Source organism: Pristiophorus japonicus, chromosome 12 (assembly GCF_044704955.1).
Source record: "Pristiophorus japonicus isolate sPriJap1 chromosome 12, sPriJap1.hap1, whole genome shotgun sequence".
NCBI classification, from domain to species: domain Eukaryota; kingdom Metazoa; phylum Chordata; class Chondrichthyes; family Pristiophoridae; genus Pristiophorus; species Pristiophorus japonicus.
Window position 1 is genome coordinate 40,915,897 of NC_091988.1, and position 17,142 is coordinate 40,933,038.

At 41.1% G+C, this 17,142-nt stretch overlaps 1 protein-coding gene across 3 annotated transcripts in view; it reads right to left on the reverse strand.

Annotated features, from left to right (window-relative positions):
• The window catches only part of hdac11 (histone deacetylase 11), a 143,619-nt gene that overhangs the window by 92,066 nt on the left and 34,411 nt on the right, over window positions 1-17,142 (reverse strand). For all 3 annotated transcript variants that reach the window (XM_070895345.1, XM_070895342.1, XM_070895343.1), the window contains one exon: window positions 1,637-1,753. In XM_070895345.1, the coding sequence (XP_070751446.1) occupies window positions 1,637-1,753 (117 nt within the window). The remainder of the gene's footprint in view (window positions 1-1,636; window positions 1,754-17,142) is intronic.

Sequence of the window (17,142 nt, forward strand, 5' to 3'; positions counted from 1 at the left end):
TTATTTTACAAATATGAACGAAAACATATAGTATAATGCTTCTTATAACATAAACAATATGACCGGTAAATTCATTCTTCTGACTAGCAATTCCCCGAAACTGGTTAGCGCTAAACTTAAGAAAGAAGTTCTCACTTCCAGACCAGACTTCTATACACCATTGGTCTTTTTATAGCTGAATCCAGCCCTTCATGTCTGGGATTTTGGCCAGTTGAGTTGCCAATCAAACTGGCTACCACCCTCCAAGGTGTGAACTTCCTGGCAGCTACTCCCACTGGGCTTACTTGAATGAAGCTCCACATCTCACATGCAAATTTTTACTGGAATGTTATCAAAGCTCCAACGTCTCAAGCTCATATGGTGGGCAGGAAGCACCACTTCAGCTGGATCATCTGGATTTAACTCACATTTGCAAAAGCTTGTATGTTCTGTAGATTTAACATGTATATGTGCCAAGTTCAGCTTAATATCAACATTTTGATTCTTTACCCAACATTTCTCCTCGGTCAAATTGTGTGACTGGCCGGGGTGGGGGGTGGAGATGAAATAAATACTTAAAGTTGGGGGATAGGTAAAAGATGATATTTAGAAGTTCCACACTGTATAGTTGGTCAAATATATATACATTTTATGACGCCATGGATATTGATGTATGTGGAGATTTCATTGATAAATTGAACTCTCTTAGCATGGCTTGGCAGTGTTGGGAGCAATGCAAGAATCAGGATTGAAGCAATTTGATCTTATTCTTATGGGATTGAGTTGTGTTAGTCCGGGGAGAACCTGCCTTCTAATAGTTGTTGTTGGCTGGAATCAATGCTGCTGGCTTCCATTCGCTTCCTGATTACAGGGAGGTGGTTTAGTGTCTGCCAGAAGTTGCACAATTGAGTCTCCAGGACCAGACCTCAGATTGTTTGATATTTCTCCTGTTGAAGGGAAAGGCTGAACATCAGTCACTTGGATTGCGATACATGTCTCATGTATGTTGGGAGAAGAGAGGAGGGCAGAGTGAACTCATCCACAGTTGGGGCAAAGAGATACACCTTATACAGGACCAAATGTTAGGGAAGAAATTTTAAATCAATCAATCAACAAACATTCACCATAACACCATTTTACTACAATCCTACATTCCCTATTTTTACGTAAATGTTAACCAGTTTATTAAGCCCATATAAACACAGCACACAAAGGAAATTAGTATGAGTGCATTAAGTGTTCATACACGAACTTCACCGATCATGCATTCTACCCTTTTATCTTGAGCAACACAATTATGTGGCATTTCTTACTAAGAATTGAGCATAACTATTTTTTTCCTCCCAAGGTAAAATTGTACTTAAGGCTCTGAATAATTCACAGTAAGCTATTCTGCAGGAATGAATTTTTCATTATATAGGAGTGATAACGCACATTTAACAACTGGCAGCTGCATGTGTTGTAGCATTTAAATACTGACAAATATTTCCTTAATCTTTCATTAACAATGGCTCACCAGAGATATTAAGTTTCAGATCTTGAATCACTTGTGCAAAATGACGGGATCAGACACACAGTTTTTAAGTTATCAAAAAAAAAATTGGTAACTCACCATGCCCAGTCGCAAGATAGCCTGCAAATAAAACAATGTTCTTACCATAATTGTTCCTCCAGTCTGTGTCCTGAAAGGTCGTAGTACTTTTCTCTGAATGATAAAGTTAGGCAGGAATGCCACGGGTAGGATCTCAGTAATCGTGGCAACTATAAATGACCACTGCAGAAGAAAGATACGTGGAAGATTAGGTGCTGTGTTATAAAATTTACCTATTTGTAATTTGTATCAAGAAAAAATATTGACATAGAAGTCAAAATGGATGGAATACAATGCTAAATTTTAGAAATTGTCTGAAATTTGTTAATGATTTTCTTAAACTTCATTTGTCTAAAATTGCACCAATGATACTAAAAAACATATTTCAATGATTACTGAAGTATTTTCACAACTATGATTAATGAAGATAAATGAATAAAAACAAGTTAGCATATGGGTAAAATTTCTACTACGCTCAAAGTGGTTAAAATCGATTATTTCTTGGATTATATCCAGCTTTTACTTTTCTCTGCTTTCAGAAATTTATACTATTCCACATTTTGCTGCATGGCTTTTTAACCAGAGAGAGAAAGCAGCAAATTCATTTTTTTCTCTCAAAATAATTGCAGTTCCATCTATATTATAGAGTTAATACAATGTCAGAATAGGTTATTTCTCATTCCTAAGCTAAATAATCCCTTTTCCAATTTGATACAGGAAAAGAAAGGGATCTTCATTTAATTCCTCAATCTTCACCCCCAGTAAACTGCATGCAAACTTAATGTGTCTGTGGCAAATAACATTTGTACCCAAAGTAAATAAAAATGGATTTAGGTATAAATTTGTAACAGTTACATTAAAGAAATCTCAGTTGATTTGTATCAAAATAATATGCTTAGTACTTGTACAGCACCACAGCAAAACACTACAAACTTTGGGACAAAATTTGCTGTAAACGTACGCCATAGTAATGGCACAACTACACAATGTACGGCATTACTATGGCATACTATGGTGGTAATGATGGCGAAACTGCCAGCGTTCCCCATCGTTACTTCTCTGAAAGTGACAGCAACTTCTGGAGTCAGCGCATGCAGAAATTCAGATGTTGCTGCCATTGATGCCATTCTCCTTCACAGGTTGCGCTGTAGAATGCCCCAGAGCCGGCAATCAATTCAATCACAGTTCCTGGCGGAAACTTCCCCTATTTCTGGAATATTGCTGTTAAACACCCCCCCACGCTCCCGTGAAAAAGTTAAGCCTTGTTGAAAGAGGTGTTACTGGGTTTTTAAACAGCATATTGACTGCTGAACAACCATTCTGGCCCTTTTTTTGTGGAATGAGAAATATGATACGAATTACACAGCTTTTAATATAATTCTTTAAGTTTATATTTCAGCTTCTACTTTAATCCTATATGCATGCCTCAATTTTTATTTTGCTCTCTAAAATTTATAAAAAGTAAAAATTATAAATTGTGCCTTCCTGTTTTGTTGTCTGAGAGAATTCCTCAATATGATTAAGCAGGCTAAGCAGCCAATGACATCACTGTTGCTGGACGCTGAAGATCAGTTTGAATCTGGCAACAAGTCAAGCAAATTTCACGAGAGATGAAATTTATACCACAGAGATTGCTAGACCTTTGTGGGCAGCTTTCTTTGAGGTCAACGGCCAGCACCGTCGCTTCGCCACTGACCACAAATTCCAGGCCGTTATTTTCCAGGGAATAGTGGCGTCGCTGGCTCAAGCCATTATTTGTGTCACGTGAAGATTTCCTGGCACCCTCTGCGTTTCTCTGCCGTGGACCTCACTGAAACTCCCACCTCCCTGTAAAATCAATGGCGATGTCCAAATTTGCTACATTAATGCGGCTTTGATCACCGCTGACACAACGGAGTGGTTTGATTTGTATTGAAGGAAGAGAAGTGAAAAATGTAACTGGAGAACTTCAACAAGCTGGAAAATACACTCACTTAGTAAGTGCTAAATTAACTAAATGGCAATTACATTTAGTAGAATAAACACAAATTGAAACATGCATATGCAGACAGCAGAGCCAGTCAAACACCCTGTAGTTGAAGATACTGGCTGAACCAAAACAGAATTTGACCCCTTGCAAATATCAAGACCTTAGACAATAACTTTAAAAAAAGACAACTATAGTTGTTTTAGCTTTAGGTTCATTCAGACTATCTGAGAACACTGGATTTAAAATGAGATAGTAGCATGTCTACATCTATCTCCTGGATGCTTCCTGGTCACTCTTTTGATCAGACTCTGGCAGTACATGGCAGGTACTCCATCAGCTGGCTCTCTTTAATCACTTGTGCTTTAACATTTAATTTTTAATAAACACCCAAGTATTTCATTCAATACATCATGGTATCCTAGCTGGAGATTGCTACATCTTCATAGCTTTTTAGATGTTGTGAGTGAAGGGATTAATACATTGGCTATTAGCTGCGCTGCTTCAGAAACGCCACCATATTCTAATGCTCTCCAGATGATTTTAGCATCAAGCCACTGGAGTATTGGGACGTGCAACCCATCTAACAGATAGCGTTTGTGGCCAAATGTGTCATTCCAGCAAATTCTAGGCCAATATTTATATATAATTGACAAATTTGCTAGAATTCTTTGAGGATATAACAAACAGGGTGGATAAAGGGGAACCAGTGGATGTGGTGTATCTGGACTTCCAGAAGGCATTTGACAAGATGCCATGTAAAAGGTTACTGCACAAGATAAAAGTTCACAGGGTTGGGGGTAGCATATTAGCATGGATAGAGGATTGGCTAACTAACAGAAAACAGAGAGTCGGGATAAATGGTTAATTCTCTGGTTGGCAACCAGTAACTAGTGGGGTGCCTCAGGGATCAGTGCTGGGACCCCAACTATTTACAATCTATATCAACGACTTGGAAGAAGGGACTGAGTGTAACGTAGCCAAGTTTGCCGACAATACAAAGATGGGAGGAAAAGCAGTGTGTGAGGAGGACACACAAAATCTGCAAAAGGACATAGACAGGCTAAGTGAGTGGGCAAATATTTGGCAGATGGAGTATAATGTTGGAAAGCGTGAGGTCATGCACTTTGGCAGAAAAAAAAAATCAAAGAGCAAGTTATTATTTAAATGGAGAAATATTGCAAAGTGCTGCAGTACAGCAGGACCTGGGAGTACTTGTACATGAAACACAAAACGTTAGTATGCAGGTACAGCATGTGATCAGGAAGGCCAATGGAATCTTGGCCTTTATTGCAAAGGGGATGGAGTATAAAAGCAGGGAAGTCTTGCTACAGTTGTACAGGGTATTGGTGAGGCCACACCTAGAATACTGTATGCAGTTTTGGTTTCCATATTTACAAAAGGATATATTTGCATTGGAGGCAGTTCAGAGAAGGTTCACAAGGTTGATTCCAGAGATGAGGGGGTTGACATGAGGAAAGGTTGAGTAGGTTGGGCCTCGACTCATTGGAATTCAGAAGAATGAGAGTTGAGCTTATCAAAACGTATAAGATTATGAGCGGGCTTGACAAGGTGGATGCAGAGAGGGTGTTTCCACTGATAGGGGAGACTAGAACTAGAGGGCATAATCTTAGAATAAGGGGCCACCCATTTAAAACTGAGATGAGGAGAAATTTCTTCTCCGATTGTTGTGGATCTATGGAATTCGCTGTCTCAGAGAGCTGTGGAAGCTGGGACATTGAATAAATTTAAGGCAGAAATAGACAGTTTCTTAAACGATAAAAGAATAAGGGGTTATGGAGATTGGGCAGGGAAGTGGAGCTGAGTCCATGATTGGATCAGCCATGATCATATTAAATGGCGGAGCAGGCTCGAGGGGCCGTATGGCCTACTCCCGCTCCTATTTCTTATGTTCTTATAACTAATCATTTATGTATTTTCAAGCTCCACTAGCATAAACAGAATTTACTCCAGCCCAGACCAAAATAGTATTTTCTTCATTAGCAACAATCTATGCATTACAAGTCAGGAACAGGATAGACATCTTTGTTTTGGGTGACGGAAGAATAGAAGAAAACTGTCTCCAATTTTCTAAGCAAAATAGTAAAAATAGATACAAATATACAAATTCCTTATGAGATAATGTTAGATCAATGAAATAGGTCTATTGGTTAAATTCGAATTCTAAATCTTTGTCATAAGAACATAAGGATTAGGAGCAGGAGTAGGCCATATGGCCCCTCGAGCCTGTTCCATCATTCAATAAGATCATGGCTAATCTTCGACCAAAACTCCACTTTTCTGTTTGATCCCCATAACCCTCGATTCCCTGGAGTCCAAAATCTATCTATCTATCTCAGCCTTGAATATATTCAACGATTCAGCATCCACAACCCTTTGGGATAGAGAATTCCAAAGATTCACATCCCTACAAATGAAGAAATTCTTCCTCATCTCAGTCTCAAATGAACGACCCCTTTATCCTGAGACCCCGAGTTCTAGACCTCCCAGCCAGGGAAAATAACCTCTCAGCAACTACCCTGGCAATCAACACTTTTGCCTTCTTCTCTAAAAATAAATATGCTACATTCAAGTATTCACTTCTATCGTTTTCTCTGGATGCAATGCCTTATACTCTACTGTAACGAGTCCAACATAATCATTAGATCAAAGTATCTGATCTGCTTCTGAAATACTACTGCACATTTTCACAACCATGTGCAGGATGTAGAGTGTTGGAGATATAATTTTCATACACTATACATTTTCCATTAGCACATTGGATGAAAATTCTGCCTTTATTATTTATGAACATAAAACATATACACAAACAGTAAGCATTTATAAGCACATACAGCAAGCCAAATAATCAAAGCACACATTGGGATACAACATATAGGGCCAAATTTCCCTCCCCCTCCACATGCCAGAAGCAAATGCCATTTGTTTATAAAGCCTACACATATTGCAATTGCAAATCAACTGGCAATGAGTTTGCAATTTTTGCATGGTTTACATAAATACTTAGAAGTAAACACCTATACTTGGAGATTGTCAGGTCAATTATCAACAGAACAGGCTGCTGCATCCTGCACATAGTCCTGCTGATCATTTGGCTATTAACCCCTAAATTTGTGCATAAATTCTTTTCCTTTGAGAAGTAACCCCAAAATTTGTGTGTAAATAAGATTTACAGTAGGTCAGAATCAAAATCATTTTCACAAGTTTTAGGTTTCCTGTCGCCATTGGGACAAAAATTCAATGAACAACCTGGGAATTTTGATTTTAAATAATGATAAAATATTTATTGGAGAAGATTTACTGAAGGTTGCCAACAATGAAAACTCCCTTCCTATAGAGCTTCCAAATGTCCATTTAAGATGCACTTATGTACCTGTTTATTTAAATCTGAAAATCGGACATTGGACATTGGACATTTAGAACAGTAACAGATAGGAAAAGCGCCAATTTTGCACTTCCAGTGTTAGGGTGGAGAACTGGGCCCATTCTACTTAAAACACAGAAACAGTGAATTTCATCTGTATTAAGAAAAGGTTGCATTTTTGCTTAATATTGAACCACAAAAAACAATTGCGCAAAACAATTTCATTGTAATCATTACTGATCACGGCAGGCAAAAGAAATGTTAAACTCAAGATCACAATCTTGGGCTAGCTTTTGAGTTCATTCATTTTCACAAGCATGTACACAACAGAAGCACAAGAAGATTTACTGGGATACCTCTTGTAAGCCTTCCAAGAAATGGTTCTGTATGCAGCAAGAAGAGAAAATATATTCACAGAATTTAAAATGGATGTAACAATGAAGAAATTCATTTTAGGTGCCAGGACAGTAGTTTAAACAAATCGCACATGATGATGAAGAATATTGCCATCATGCAAAGACAGCAAGGATAGCACTAAATCACTCAACATATGTATATGACGGCTTTATTGTATTATGTATTTCCAGACATTAAACAAGATATTTGACACCAGCAATTCAGAATGAAGTGGTTTTGGAAGCATTCACTAAAAAGTGCACATTATACCAAAAGGAACCCATATTATACTTCCATCTTGAATTTTGAAAGTTAAATTGAATGAATAAGTTATAATAAAATGAAACAAAATACGAGAATACGTTCATAGTACAGCCTCCAATATTGAGCATTTTATTAAAAAAAAGAAACTTTAACTGCCAATATAGAAAAGATGCTCACTTGTGACAGGGAATTCGCAGCATTGTTTTTAGTGTCGAAGAGATAGGAGATTTGGTAGTTTACTGAAAATTAATCTTTACATGATCCCAAAGCATGTGGAATATTAAGAGCAAATTATGATAGATTAGTTTTCAAAAATAAAAATCAGAGTCATGTATCTTATCTATATTTCAGTGAATGTGGGAGGTTTGTTCGCTAAACCTTATTTTGTGGGCATTTACAACCATATGCGTTCTGTTGTGTGCTCTGAGATAGAGAGCTGCTGCACTGCGATGCATTCAAGTAGCAGTTGGCAAGATCAAATAGCTGGTCTGGTTGGTTTGTGCATTGTGAAGCAATTGAAAAAAAAAGTGGAATTTACTTTATCCAGATGTTGGCATTGTGGTAAAATAATTGTTACTGATAGAAAACGTTGGCATGATGGAGAAGAATTTAAAAAGACAGCCATCATTAAGTGAACTGTAAGGATATGGGAGTCAAAATGATGCCATTTTTAGAAACAATCCAGGGCAAAAAGAGCCAATAATGTTTCAGCTTATATACAACGAGCGCCATAACTTTCCGATGCAGCAAATACGAGATAGAATGTGTAGTCTATTTCACTTGTTAAAGAACACCAGCAAATTACTGGGCATTATTGAGCTGATAAAAAATATATTTAATATACATAGAAACATAGAAAATAGGTGCAGGAATAGGCCATTCGGCCTTTCGAGCCTGCACCACCATTCAATAAGATCATGGCTGATCATCACCTCAGTACCCCTTTTCTGCTTTCTCTCCATACCCCTTGATCCCTTTAGCCGTATGGGCAGTATCTAACTCACTCTTGGACATATCCAATGAACTGGCATCAATAACTCCCTGCGGTAGAGAATTCCACAGGTTAACAACTCTGAATAAAGAAGCTTCTCCTCTTCTCGGTCCTAAATGGCTTACGCCTTATCGTTAGACTGTGTCCCCTGGTTCTGGACTTCCCAAACATCGGGATCATTCTTCCTGCCTCTAACCTATCCAGTCCCGTCAGTATTTTATATGATTCTGAGATCCCCTCTCATTCTTCTAAACTCCAGTGAATACAGGCCCAGTCAATCCAGTCTATCCACATAACTCAGTCCTGCCATCGTGGGAATCAGTCTGGAGAACCTTCGCTGCACTCCCTCAATAGCAAGAAAGTATTTTCTCCGATTAGGAGACCAAAACTGAACACAATATTCCAGATAAGGCCTCACCAAGGCCCTGTACAACTGCAGTAAGACCTCCCTGCTCCTATACTCAAATTCCCTAGCTATGAAGGCCAACATGCCATTTGCCTTCTTCACCCCATGCTGTATCTGCATCCCAACTTTCAATGACTGACGTACCATGACACCCAGGTCTCGTTGCATCTCCCCTTTTCCTAATCTGCTGCCATTCAGATAATATTCTGCCTTCGTGTTTTTGCCCACCAAAGTGGATAACTTCACATTTATCCACATTATACTGCATCTGCCATGCATTTTCCCACTCACCTAACCTGTCCAAGTCACCCTGCAGCCTCTTAGCGTCCTCCTCACAGCTCACACCGCCACCCAGCTTAGTGTCATCTGAAACTTGGAAGTATTACACTCAATTCCTTCATCTAAATTAATGTATATTGTAAATAGCTGGGGTCCCAGCACTGAACCCTGCAGGACCCCACGAGTCACTGCCTGCCATTCTGAAAAGGACCCGTTTATCTCGACTCTCTGCTTCCTGTCTGCCAACCAGTTCTCTATCCACATCAATACATTACCCCCAATACCATGTGCTTTAATTTTGCAGACCAATCTCTTGTGTGGGACCTTGTCAAAAGCCTTTTGAAAGTCCAAATACACCACATCCACTGGTTCTCCCCTGTCCACTCGACTTGTTACATCCTCAAAAAATTCTAGAAGATTTGTCAAGCATGATTTCCCTTTCATAAATGACTTGGACCGAGCCTGTCACTGCTTTCCAAATGCGCTGCTATTTTATCTTTAATAAATGATTCCAACATTTTCCCCACTATCGATGTCAGGCTAACCAGTCTATAATTCCCTGTTTTCTCTCCCTTTTTTAAAAAGTGGGGTTACATTAGCTACCCACCAGTCCATAGGAACTGATCCAGAGTCGATCGAATGCTGGAAAATGATCACCAATGCATCCACTATTTCTAGGACCACTTCCTTAAGTACTCTGGGATGCAGACTATCAGGCCCTAGGGATTTATCAGCCTTCAATCCCATCAATTTCCCTAACACAATTTCCTGACTAATAAGGATTCCCTTCAGTTCCTCCTTCTCGCTAGACCCTCAGTCCCCTAGTATTTCTGGAAGGTTATTTGTGTTTTCCTTCCTGAAGACAGAACCAAAGTATTTGTTTAACTGGTCTGCCATTTCTTTGTTCCCCATTATAAATTCACCTGATTCTGACTGCAAGGGACCTACTTTTGTCTTCACATATCTATAGAAGCTTTTGCAGTCAGTTTTTATGTTCCCAACAAATTTCCTCTCCTACTCTATTTTCCCCCTCCTAATTAAACCCTTTGTCCTCCTCTGCTGACTTCTAAATTTCTCCCAGTCCTCATTTCTGGCCAATTTATATGTTGTATTGTATTATAACATCTTTTATTTACAATTTTTAGCTTGAGCACCTATAAATTTGTAAATAATACAAAGCTGAATATGGCAACTACGTTCAAAAAGTTATTTAACTGCCCAAGTGGTTTGTGCCAAAAAAGCTTAAAAAGCTAATGGTCTTGTTGAGTGCTAGCAGCTCACCAACAAGCCCCTTCCACAATTGCAATTACATTTATCTCAACTTTCAAATGAAATTGGTTCAAGCAACACAGGAACTATAATAATCCACACAGTATTTGATGATCTTTGTTTATTTTTATAACCAAGTCCTATTCTTAAATATTCATCCAGAATGTATTTTCCTTGTGCTCTCGGCTCTTCTCAATCATCTTTATTCAAAGAAAGCAGAGTTCAGCTCAGAGTCTCTTGCTTTTGTCTCCAATAATCAGAGCATTTCTATAAAAAGGTAAAAAAGGTGCTCTAAACTGTAGACAATATTCTAAATATATTCTTGCTAATGAGTTATGCACACTAAAGTAGTATTTGTCAAAGTCAAATCAAATGCCTGCAAGGTGTATTCAAAATTTGCAAACATCTCAACACTAACCAGATACTTCAGGGACATTTTCATGTGGCAGTAAATCAGGCAGGCAGTGGATAGCTGGTACATGACTACCTGGAGAATTGGCTGGCCCCAATTATTCAGTGAACCGCCAGTCAGAAACACACTCCCGTTAAGCAGCTTGCCAGTAAAGAGATGTGAAATCCAGCAGCGAGCAGATGTGCAACGGCCTGTAGCAGAACCTTAAGAAAAAGGGTTCTTTTTGTGGGAAACAGAAAAGCAAGATTGTGTAGCAGTGGGCAACACCAGCTCCAACAGGGTCCCCAAGATTTTCCAATGCAGTGATGGAGATATTAAGAGAACAAGTGGTCATGAGGATGAGGTCCCACAGATAGCCGAGGGGTAGCAAGGCAAATTAGTGAATGAGGACAGAAAGAGGTAACAGAAATGCAAATGCCAATCCCTCAGACCTGGCTACAGTGTGGAAAGAAATGTAATGAATTGCGAAGGCAAGCTTCCCCTTCATACCTCTCATTCCCTCTGCACAGTCCTGCAGAACCTTACCATTACCTCACTGGCTACACTTGCTGCTTTGAAGAACAAAAGAAATAGGAGCAGGAGTGGGCCATCTGGCCCCTCGAGCCTGCTCCGCCATTTATTAAGATCATGGTTGATCTGATCCTGGGCTCAGCGCCACTTCCATGCCCACTCCCCATAACTCTTCACTCCCTTATCGCTCAATTATATGTTGATCTCCATCTTAAATATATTCAAAGATCCAGCCTCCACAGCTCTCTGGGGCAGAGAACTCCACAGATTTACAACCCTCAGAAAAAATTCCTCCTCATCTCAGCAGGAGTAGGCCATTTGGCCCCTCGAGCCGATTCCACCAGTCAATGAGATTATGGCTGATCTTCTACCTCAACTCCACTTTCCTGCACTATCCCCATATCCCCTTAATATCCAAAAATCTATCGACCTTTGTCTTTGAGTATACTCAATGACTTTGCCTCCACAGCCTCTGGGGTAGAGAATTCCAAAGATTCACTCCCCTCTGAGTGAAGTTTCTCATCATCTCAGTCCTAAATGGCCAAACCCTTATTCTGAGACTCTGACCCCTGGTTCCCAGCCAGGGGAAGCATCCTCCCTGCATCTACCCTGTAAAGTCCTGTAAGAATTTTGTATGTTTCAATGAAATCACCTGTCATTCTTCTAAACTCTAGAAAATATAGGCCCAGTCTAATCGATCTCTCCTCATAGGACAATCCTCCCCCCCCCCCCCGGCCCCCAAGGAATCAGTCTGGTGAGCCTTTGTTGCACTCCCTCAATGGCAAGTATATCCTTCCTTAGACAAAAACTGTACCTATCCAGACATTAGAATTAGAACAATTAGAATTGTTCTTTGAGGAATCCAATGGTCTACTCAAAAAGGGATCTAGCTGACCCAACAGATTGGCTTGTAGCACACTTCTACAGCCAAGCGTGGGTTTCTAAGAAGAGTCATGAGCCAAGCGTGCAGGGGACAGAACTGGTCCCCAAGCAGTCAGCCTCTCACTCGCTGTGAAGGGGCAAAGGATTAGCACAATATAAAAGTGTCATGGCAGCGGTCGGGAAAACAGGCAGAATCCTGCATGATCCACTGCTGGTGATCACACACTAGTCACACGTTAATGGAGTAGAAGCCCTGTCAAGGCTGTGGGATCATGTGAAGAGGCCTACAGGCAGACTAAGGTGCAGCCAATAACAACCTGGGCTTTGCGGATTCCAGAAATCTGTGCAGAGCCCTATCCTGCTGCTTCTGTATGTCCATGGGGAAAATGATAAAACTGCTTCGTCTGGCAAACAAAACATCACTCACCTGCTTAATGCAAGCACGGACATGATTAAGTTACCAACATGCCCTGTGGAGCTTGGAAAGAGCCAGAGGCAAGGAAGTCAAGAGCCACGGTGATCTTGAATGCAACAATAATGCCGTGTAATTTGTGGCAATTAGTTGCAGGTCTTGTCACAGGAGGGGACAACACTTACAATGGTAAGAATTCTTGGAGCACACCACCTTTTATTTGGTCTGCAGCTGAGGGAGACCATTTTGGTCCGACAGTCAGCTGTTCCTCCTCTTGCCAGCGTGGGGTTCTTAGAAGGATCCCACCTCCATGAAGTGTGAAGTCAGAAGCATCTTACCAGTTTAGACTGCTCTATAGCACCTACAAGCATTTTGAAATTGTCTACACAGTGAAAGATCTCAAGCAAAAGCAAGCACAACGGGGCGGAAACTCAGTGCTGCCAGAAAGCTTTTTTTTGCAATTACCGCCGCTGTTTGCAGCGGCCAATGGATCAAAATTCAGCTTTTTAAAAAAAAATGTACTCCATCATTAATTGCCCTTCAGAATTGCCACTTTGCAGCAGTGTGGGTGGAATGTTGGGGCTCTATTACGGTGATTTGTAGCCAACGAGCCGGCTGCTCCCTGGCCTTCTTAAAGGCCCGGGTTTGCAATGAGGCCCTGAGGAGGGAAGGCCTTTCAGCAAAGGTCATGGCTGGTCCTGGAGCTGATGTGAGAAGGAGGGCAAGGAGATTTTCAGATGCAGAGCTGGAGACTCTCATTCAGGGTGTCGAAGGAAGGAGGAAAATGCTTTATCATGACTCAGGGAGACCTAGTCGACAAGTCTTCAGCAATGCCTAGAGGGAGATTGCAGGCAAGGTGTCGGGGACCTCAATATATAAGCGGACTGCGACCCAATGCCAGAAGAGGGTGAATGGCATCATTCGTTTGATGGAAACGAGTACCTGCTGCACCAGCTGTTTACCTTCCATCTGTGAGCCTCTCCTTCATCCTTCTCTTATTTCCCACCTTCACACTTCCGTCACGAAAGCAGCAGTTCACGAACTCTTTCACATTAACCTCTGCATGTCAGGGATACACACTTGTGCTCTCATTTCTGATGCATCATCACTGTGCTACAAACCAACCATTTTCCAGCAGTGCACCGAACCAAAAAGCTGGCGGGGTACTGCCAGTAAGAAACCAGCATTTTTACATCTGAATATAGGTTTGGGGGCAGCGTGGCAATGGCGTCATCACTGCTGCAAGCCCCACAACGCCACGGAAATCGGCTGATCGGGGCGGAAGCTCAGAACGCCACAAAAACTCCGGAGGTGAATTTCTGTGCGGCGACCAGTTGACGGCAAAGCACCAGCCACTGGATTTCGCATGACGCCGCAAACTGGCATTAACAGTGTCATGTATGTATATTGTTTGTAGCCACCAGATGGCATCTTTGTTGGAGGCCACTGAGCAGCACGCATGTGGTGCTGCTCAGGTATAAAAGGCCAGCCATTTTGAGAGCCAGGCACTTTAGGCCTAAATAAAGCAAAGCCAAGGTTGTACCTTGCTGAGTTAAACAGTACTCAGTTTGAACCTTTATTGCACACATAACAAACGAGCCTTAGCGGGACCCTGAATTTTGGCCCCAACATGTCTTAAAACGTTCTACAGCTTTACCTGAAAACAGCCGAGGATGCTTCTAAATGAATATCACTGCAAATGGCCACCTACCCAATGTGAACTGTTCATGGTTAACAGGCGGGAGCAATAAGTGGCAATAGCAATGCAGGCAGGCAGAGGTGAACATGGCATGGGGGGGCGGGGGGGTCGCAACTCTGTCATTCGACTCCAATTTGCATACAAGAACATAAGAAATAGGAGCAGACCATTTGGGCCCTCGAGCCTGCTCCATCATTTAATAAGGTCATGGCTGATCTGATCTCGGGCTCAGCTCCACATCCTTGCCGCTACAATTTATTTAATGACCCAGCCTCCACAGCTCTCTGGGGCAGACAATTCCACAGATTTACAACCCTCAAAGAAATTCCTCCTCATCTCAGTTCTAAATGGGCAACCCCTTATTCTTAAACTATGCCCCCTAGTTCTAGCTTTCTTCCCCCCCCCCCCCCCCCCCCCCCGAGTGGAAACATCCTCTCTGCATTTACCTTGTCGAGCCCCCTCAGTTATCTTTTGTTTCAATAAGATCACCTCCCATTCTTCTAAACTCCAATGCATATAGACACAACCTTTCGTCATAAGTCAACCCCTTTATCTCAAGAATCAACCTAGTGACCTAGTGAACCTTCTCTGAACTGCCTCCAATGCAAGTATATCCTTCCTTAAATGAGACAAAAACTGTACGCAGTACTCGAGGTGTGGTCTCACCAATACCCTATACAGTTGTAGCAGGATGTCCCTGCTTTTATACTCTATCCCCCTTGAAATAAAGTCCAACATTTCATTTGCCTTCCAAATTACATGCTGTACCTGCATACTAACTTTGTGTGATTCATGCACAAGGACCCCAGGTCCCTTTGAACTACAGCATTTTGTAATCTCTCTCCATTTAAATAATAATTTGCTTTTTCATCTTTCTTGCCAAAGTGGATAACCTCACACTTTCCCACATTATACTCCATTTGCCAAATGTTTGCCTACTCACTTAGTCCATCTATATTCCTTTGCAGATTCTTTGTGTCCTCCTCACAATTTGCTTTCCCACCCATTTTTGAATCATCAGCAGATTGCTCTTAACGGATATGATGTAATTGGGAATATGGAGACATGGCTCCAGGGTGACCAAGGCTGGGAACTCAACATCCAGGGGTATTCAATATTCAGGAAGGAAAGACAAAGGAAAAGGAGGTGGGGTAGCGTTGCTGGTTAAAGAGGAAATTAACGCAATAGTAAGGAAGGACATTAGCTTGGAATATGTGGAATCTATATGGGTAGAGCTGCGGAACATCAAAGGGCAGAAAACGCTAGTGGGAGTTGTGTACAGACCACCAAACAGTAGTTGTGAGGTTGGGGATGGCATCAAACAGGAAATTGGGGATGCGTGCAATAAAGGTATAGCAGTTATCTTGGGTGACTTTAATCTACATATAGATTGGGCTAAGCAAACTGGTAGCAATACAGTGGAGGAGGATTTCCTAGAGTGTATAAGGGATGGTTTTCTCGACCAATAGGTCGAGGAACTAACTAGAGAGCTGGCCATCCTAGACTGGGTGTTGTGCAACGAGAGAGGATTAATTAGCAATCTTGTTGTGCAAGGCCCCTTGGGGAAGAGTGACCATAATATGGTAGAATTCTTCATTAAAATGGAGAGTGACACAGTTTAAGTTCAGGACTCTAGTCTCTGAATTAAGAAAGGTAACTTCGATGGTATGAGACGTGAATTGGCTAGGATAGACTGGCGAATGATATTTAAAGGGTTGATGGTGGATAGGCAATGGCAGACATTTAAAGATCACCTGGATGAACTTCAACAATTGTATATCCCTGTCTGGCGTAAAAATAAAACGGGGAAGGTGGCTCAACCGTGGCTAACAATGGAAATTAGGGATAGTGTTAAATCCAAGGAAGAGGCATATAAATTGGCCAGAAAAAGCAGCAAACCTGAGGACTGGGAGAAATTTAGAGTTCAGCAGAGGAGGACAAAGGGTTTAATTAGGAGGGGGAAAATAGAGTGTCAGAGGAAGCTTGCAGGGAACATAACTGACTGCAAAAGCTTTGATAGATATGTGAAGAAAAAAGGATTAGTGAAGACTAATGTAGATCCCTTGCAGTCAGAATCAGGTGAATTTATAATGGGGAACAAATACTTTGGTTCTGTCTTCACTAAAGAAGACACAAATAACCTTCCAGAAATACTAGAAGACCGAGGGTCTCGCGAGAAGGAGGAACTGAAGGAAATTCTTATTAGTCAGGAAATTGTGTTAGGGAAATTGATGGGATTGAAGGCCGATAAATCCCCAGGGCATGATAGTCTGCATCTCAGAGTACTTAAGGAAGTGGCCCTAGAAATAGTGGAAGCATAGGTAGTCATTTTCCAACATTCTATAGACTCTGGATCAGTTCCTATGGATTGGAGGGTAGCTAATGTAACCCCACTTTTTAAAAAAGGGAGAGAAAACAGGGAATTATAGACTGGTTAGCCTGACATCGGTACTGGGGAAAATGTTGGAATCAATTATTAAAGATGTAATAGCAGCGCATTTGAAAACCAGTGACAGTATCGGTCCAAGTCAGCATGGATTTATGAAAGGGAAATCATGCTTGACAAATCTTCTAGAATTTTTTAAGGATGTAACTAGTAGAGTGGACAAGGGAGAACCAGTGGATGTGGTGTATTTGGACTTTCAAAAGGCTTTTGACAAGGTCACACACAAGAGATTAGGGTGCAAAATTAAAGGACATG